The sequence below is a fragment of the Coregonus lavaretus genome, assembly GCF_964263955.1.
Source record: "Coregonus lavaretus genome assembly, chromosome: 25".
NCBI classification, from domain to species: Eukaryota; Metazoa; Chordata; class Actinopteri; order Salmoniformes; family Salmonidae; genus Coregonus; species Coregonus lavaretus.
Genome location: NC_140012.1, coordinates 22,437,077 through 22,444,419, shown reverse-complemented (window position 1 = coordinate 22,444,419; position 7,343 = coordinate 22,437,077). Strand labels below are relative to the sequence as shown.

The 7,343-nt window shown below is 43.6% G+C and overlaps 1 protein-coding gene across 1 annotated transcript; it reads left to right on the top strand.

Annotated features, from left to right (window-relative positions):
- Positions 1–256: 256 nt before the first annotated feature.
- dhrs7cb (dehydrogenase/reductase (SDR family) member 7Cb) lies at positions 257–2,984 on the top strand (the record flags this gene model as incomplete). The annotated part of the gene is made up of 6 exons (XM_084141755.1): positions 257–410; positions 653–765; positions 1,303–1,513; positions 1,595–1,687; positions 1,931–2,086; positions 2,380–2,984. 6 exons carry the CDS (start codon positions 257–259, stop codon positions 2,562–2,564), a joined length of 912 nt encoding a protein of 303 aa, XP_083997881.1. The 3' UTR covers positions 2,565–2,984.
- Positions 2,985–7,343: the final 4,359 nt, after the last annotated feature.

The following is a 7,343-nucleotide window of genomic DNA, read 5'->3' as shown; positions in this document are numbered from 1 at the left end:
AGCCCCAGGTTCATTCTTCAAATGTATAAATCTTGTTACACTGCATTTACTACAGTTGAAATATTTTGTTATTTGATAACATTATGTTGAGATATGATTTCTGTTTGTCATTGATACAGAAACATGATCAGAACTTAAAATATCGTACATCACAAACCACATCACAGACTGAAATACACAATTTACTGATGGCCTCTCTCTCTCTCTCTCTCTCTCCTTCTCCCCTCTCTCTCTCTCACTCTCTCTCCTGCAGAAGATGGCGCTCCCCACTGTGATGGTGCTGCCCATGCTGATCGTGGTGGCTGCTGGGATCTACTACATCTACAACGAGATCATCCAGTACATGTCCAAGTCCATGGTCAAGAACAAAGTGGTGGTCATCACTGATGCTGTGTCAGGAGTGGGAAGTGGTGAGGATTTGATATTCTTATTCGTAATTCAATCTCAATTCAAATGGGGATATTTGAATGGACTGTATAAATGCATCACCATTCAAAAATAGCCTGGGAAGAATAACAGTCTATTAATGCTTTGATCAAGTATAGCCAACAATGTAATGTTGTTCAATGCTGAAACAGAGGACTGGGTAAATACCACAGTTGACTAAATCCATCCCTCTCTCTTTCTCTCCCGTTCCTCTCTCCCTTTCCAGAGTGTGCTCGTCACTTCCATAAGGGTGGTGCCAGGCTGATTCTGTGTGGGGCCAGCTGGGACAAGATGGAGTCTCTGTACGACACATTGACCAGTGGGGCTGACCCCAGAGTGGTGAGTAACACTAATAGGGGCCCTCCTTGGTGGCCTTGAGCAAAAGGAGAGTTCCAGTTAAAGTTCTTATCATAGTTTTGTGCTCGCCTGTTGTCTCTATCTCGCCAGTTACCGCTCCTGCTTCCTCTTCTGGTGGCAGACAATGGCAGGATATCCCATCTGACAGTGCACTGTCCTCTGGGTATCTCTCCTGCACAGGGCAGAGCAGTGGTGTGTTCATGGAAAAATAACAGATGTCATCAACATGAACACTAGAAAAGGGCGATATGATGATGAGCAAAGACATAAGCTATTTGGAGTGTTAGGGTAAAAGGTAAATGTGTAAGAGGAGGTTAAAGTTAGAGTTAGCGATTAAATCATCCTTTCTTTCAAGCACAACTACATACTTTAGTGCTGGCTGTCTTCAGACCTTCACACCCATGTTGCTATTATATTGCTTACTGTAAAAGTCTACGTAACAGTATAAAATCCCTCTCCTGTCCTTCCTTCTCTCATCCATATGTCCTTTTCTTTTGCATCCCTCTCTCCTCTGCTCAGACGTTCCCTCCCAAGCTGGTGCTGCTGGACTTCAGTGACATGGACAGTATGCCTGAGGTGGTGAATGAGGTGGTGGAGTGCTACGGCTGTGTGGATATCCTGGTGTGTAACAGCAGCATGAAGCTGAAGGCCCCCGTACACACTGTCTCACTGGAGCTGGACAGGAACATCATGGACATCAACTACTTTGGACCCAGCACCTTGGCCAAAGGTATGAAGGACTTTTCACAGGAGGAAAACACATTGTGTGTTGCAGGTGATTGTTTCAGTTATTGATTGATTGATGTTGCAGGTGTCCTTCCAGCTATGATGTCTAGGAGGTCTGGTCACATTCTATTGGTCAACAGCATCCAGGGCAGACTGGCTATCCCCTTCAGAACCTCCTGTATGGATGCATTACACATTCCCCTGTTGCATTCCACACGCTTTCTATGAGATGAAAAACCTTTTGCACTTTCTTAAGAGGGACTTGTAGTTCTCACAGTCTGGTGCACAGGATTCCTGAACAGTACAGTTCAAGATAATGATTAGGCACAGTATCTCTTCTGCAATGTATGGAATGAGCCTCAGCAATGGGTGAGTCGCATCCTGTTTATGTGTGTGTGTGTGTGTGCGGGTGTTATTTCAGACTCTGCCTCAAAGCATGCGGTGCAGGCGTTCTTTGACTGCCTGCGAGCGGAGGTGGAGGAGTATGGGATAATAGTAAGCACTATCAGCCACACCTTCATCAACGCAGCTCCCCCCTCCACCACCCCCGCTAAACCTCAGAAGGGCCTGCCCACATGTGAGTACATACACACATACTGTACATACAGCTCTCTCTGTCTAGTGTCTGCAAACACATGTATATACACCTAATGGTTTCCAAAGAAAACTGTGGCGGCAGTATATGAGTACAGACTGACACATATACACATTCATAGACTTGAGTCTATAATGATTTTCAGACTAAATCATTAGGCAATATACCATATATGCCGAGAAAAAAACGAAGCATATTCATTATGATAATTCTGAGGTCTTCAGTTGGACCCTGTTATGTTATGCTAGCTCCTGTCTTGCTCCTTCTCTCTTCAGTTGGCGTGTGCCCGGCCGATCTGGCCAATGAGATCGTGCGAACGGTGAGCAGGAAGAAGAAAGAGGTTTTGCTGGCCCATCCCATCCCCAGGGTCGCTCTCTACCTCCGCTCCTTCTTTCCCTCTTTCTTCTTTGCCGTGGTTGCTGCTGGAGTGAAGGACTCTGCCATGGCAGAACAGATGTAGTAGAAGGAAGGGAAGAGAGAAGAAGAGAACAGAGACAATTAAAGAAGGACAATAGAATGTATAGTGTATTATGGCATAATGCAATGCAATGAAATCTAACCCATCAGGGGCAATTTAGAAGCCTATAGTCTACATGGACATGGCCTCTGATGTCATTTCAGTGTGCCTTGGGTCCTGTAGATGGAAGCAGTTCACTGTTCTTGTATTCTCATGTCATGGCTGTGCAGAAAGGATCCCAAAGTTACACCACCCACCACTATCAAAATTAACTTTTGCTCGCACTTTAAACATTGTTGTTTCTATTGGATATTTCAATGTTTAGCCTAACCATAATTATAATATATGGCCTCATATGTAGTTTTGGGGGTGATTGTTAATGTTGTCTTTTCATTTGACCAATACACTTGTCCATGTGAATTACATTATTTGTCTGTGATTTTTACAATATTTTATTGCCATTGGATATGACATGAATGTCTAGTAGTAATACATACTTGGTATTGATATGCATCACACATTCACTCACTCACTCATTCACTCACACACACACAGATCCCTGTGATTACTATTTCTATGATGAGCCCTCCCTGTGATATTGTCATGTAAATGCAGGAGTCAGAGAGACAGGTCCCCAGGACCGCCCCAACAGATCCACAGATGACGCAATCTCAATCGCACTCCACACTGCCCTTTCCTACCTGGACAAAAGGAACACCAATGTGAAAATGCTGTTCATTGACTACAGCTCAACGTTCAACACCATAGTGTCCACAAAGCTCATCACTAAGCTAAGGACCCTGGGACTAAACACCTTCCTCTGCAACTGGATCCTGAACTTCCTAACGGGCCGCCCCCATGAGGTAAGGGTAGGCATCAACACATCTGCCACGCTGATCCTCAACACTGGGGCCCCTCAGGGGTGCGTGCTTAGTCCCCTCCTGTACTCCCTGTTCACCCATGACTGCATGGCCAAATACGACTCCAACACCATCATTCAGTTTGCTTACGACACAACAGTGGTCGGCCTGATCACCGACAACGATGAGACAGCCTATAGGGAGGAGGTCAGAGACCTGGCAGTGTGGTGCTAGGACAACAACCTCTCCCTCAATGTGAGCGAGACAAAGGAGCTGATCATGGACTACAGGAAAAGGAGGGCCGAACAGTCCCCCATTAACATTGACAGGGCTGTAGTGGAGCGGGTCGAGAGTTTCAAGTTCCTTGGTGTCCACATCACCAACGAACTATCATGGTCCAAACACACCAAGACGTGAAGAGCACACGACAACACATTTTCCCACTCAGGAGACTGAAAAGATTTGGCATGGGTCCTCAGATCCTCAAAAAGTTATACAGCTGCACCATCGAGAGCACCTGACTGGTTGCATCACCGCCTGGTATGGCAACTGCTCGGCATCTGACCGTAAGGCACTACAGAGGGTAGTGCGTACGGCCCAGTACATCACTGGGGCCAAGCTTCCTGCCATCCAGGACCTACAGTGGGGAAAAAAAGTATTTAGTCAGCCACCAATCGTGCAAGTTCTCCCACTTAAAAAGATGAGAGAGGCCTGTCATTTTCATCATAGGTACACGTCAACTATGACAGACAAATTGAGATTTTTTTTCTCCAGAAAATCACATTGTAGGATTTTTAATGAATTTATTTGCAAATTATGGTGGAAAATAAGTATTTGGTCACCTACAAACAAGCAAGATTTCTGTCTCTCACAGACCTGTAACTTCTTCTTTAAGAGGCTCCTCTGTCCTCCACTCGTTACCTGTATTAATGGCACCAGTTTTTAGTTTTTAGTATAAAAGACACCTGTCCACAACCTCAAACAGTCACACTCCAAACTCCACTATGGCCAAGACCAAAGAGCTGTCAAAGGACACCAGAAACAAAATTGTAGACCTGCACCAGGCTGGGAAGACTGAATCTGCAATAGGTAAGCAGCTTGGTTTGAAGAAATCAACTGTGGGAGCAATTATTAGGAAATGGAAGACATACAAGACCACTGATAACCTCCCTCGATCTGGGGCTCCACGCAAGATCTCACCCCGTGGGGTCAAAATGATCACAAGAACGGTGAGCAAAAATCCCAGAACCACACGGGGGGACCTAGTGAATGACCTGCAGAGAGCTGGGACCAAAGTAACAAAGCCTACCATCAGTAACACACTACGCCGCCAGGGACTCAAATCCTGCAGTGCCAGACGTGTCCCCCTGCTTAAGCCAGTACATGTCCAGGCCCGTCTGAAGTTTGCTAGAATGCATTTGGATGATCCAGAAGAGGATTGGGAGAATGTCATATGGTCAGATGAAACCAAAATAGAACTTTTTGGTAAAAACTCAACTCGTCGTGTTTGGAGGACAAAGAATGCTGAGTTGCATCCAAAGAACACCATACCTACTGTGAAGCATGGGGGTGGAAACATCATGCTTTGGGGCTGTTTTTCTGCAAAGGGACCAGGACGACTGATCCGTGTAAAGGAAAGAATGAATGGAGCCATGTATCGTGAGATTTTGAGTGAAAACCTCCTTCCATCCGCAAGGGCATTGAAGATGAAACGTGGCTGGGTCTTTCAGCATGACAATGATCCCAAACACACCGCCCGGGCAACGAAGGAGTGGCTTCGTAAGAAGCATTTCAAGGTCCTGGAGTGGCCTAGCCAGTCTCCAGATCTCAACCCCATAGAAAATCTTTGGAGGGAGTTGAAAGTCCGTGTTGCCCAGCAACAGCTCCAAAACATCACTGCTCTAGAGGAGATCTGCATGGAGGAATGGGCCAAAATACCAGCAACAGTGTGTGAAAACCTTGTGAAGACTTACAGAAAACGTTTGACCTGTGTCATTGCCAACAAAGGGTATATGACAAAGTATTGAGAAACTTTTGTTATTGACCAAATACTTATTTTCCACCATAATTTGCAAATAAATTCATTAAAAATCCTACAATGTGATTTTCTGGATTTTCTTTCCTCATTTTGTCTGTCATAGTTGGCGTGTACCTATGATGAAAATTACAGGCCTCTCTTATCTTTTTAAGTGGGAGAACTTGCACAATTGGTGGCTGACTAAAAACCACTCCACATATTTCTTGTTAACAAACTATAGTTTTGGCAAGTCGGTTAGGACATCTACTTTGTGCATGACACAAGTAATTTTTCTAACAATTGTTTATTTCACTTATAATTCACTGTATCACAATTCAAGTGGCTCAGAAGTTTATATACACTAAGTTGATTGTGCCTTAAACAGCTTGGAAAATTCCAGAAAATGATGTCATGGCTTTAGAAGCTTCTGATAGGCTAATTGACATCATTTGAGTCAATTGTAGGTGTACCTGTGGATGTTTTTCAAGGCCTACCTTCAAACTCAGTGCCTCTTTGCTTGACATCATGGGACACTCAAAAGAAATCAGCCAAGACTTTAGTACGCAAGTATAAACACCATGGGACAACGCAGCCGTCATACCGCTCAGGAAGGAGACGCGTTCTGTCTCATAGAGATGAACGTACTTTGGTGCGAAAAGTGCAAATCAATCCCAGAACAACAGCAAAGGACCTTGTGAGGATAATGGAGGAAACAGGTACAAAAGTATCTATATCCACAGTAAAACGAGTCCTATATCGACAGAACCTGAAAGGCCGCTCAGCAAGGAAGAAGCCACTGCTCCAAAACTGCTATAAAAAAGCCAGACTACGGTTTGCAACTGCACAAGGGGACAAAGATCGTACTTTTTTGAGAAATGTCCTCTGGTCTGATGAAACAAAAATAGAACTGTTTGGCCATAATGACTTGCAAGCTGAAGAACACCATCCCAACCGTGAAGAACAGGGGTGGCAGCATCATGCTGTAGGGGTGCTTTGCTGCAGGAGGAAGGAAAATTATGTGGATATATTGACGCAACATCTCAAGACAGGGTGTAAAATAGGTGTAAAATAGTAAATAATGGCTATTTCTCAGAAAGTTTTAAACTGTCAAGAGGAGTGAAACAAGGTTGTCCACTATCGGCATATCTATTTATTGTGGCCATCGAGATGTTAGCTATTATAATCAGAACCAATAATAATATCAGAGGATTAGAAATCCAGGGCTTAAAAACAAAGGTGTCATTGTACGCTGATGATTCATGTTTTCTTTTAAATCCACAACTAGAATCCCTCCACAGCCTCATAGAGGATCTAGATACATTTTCTAACCTCTCTGGATTACAACGAAATTATGACAAATGTACTATATTACGTATTGGATCACTAAAAAATACAATTTTTACATTACCATGTAGTTTACCAATAAAATGGTCTGATGGTGATGTGGATATACTCGGAATACATATCCCAAAGGAAATAAATGATCTCACTTCAATACATTTTAATAGAAAGTTAGCAAAATAGATAAGATCTTACTACCATGGAAAGGAAAATACCTGTCAATTTGTGGAAAAATCACCCTGATTTAACTCTTTAGTATTATCCCAGTTTACCTATTTGCTTATGGTCTTGCCTACGCCTAGCAAACAGTTTTTTAAATTATATGAGAAAAAAATATCTATATATATTTTCATCTATATTCTTCGTAGCTGTCTATTTACCACCACAAACCGATGCTGGCACCAAGACCACACTCAATGAACTGTATACGGCCATAAGCAAACAGGAAAACGTTCATCCAGAGGTGGTGCTCCTAGTGGCCGGGGACTTTAATGCAGGGAAACTTAAATCAGTTTTACCTAATTTCTACCAGCATGTTAAATGTGCAACCAGAGGGGCAAAAGC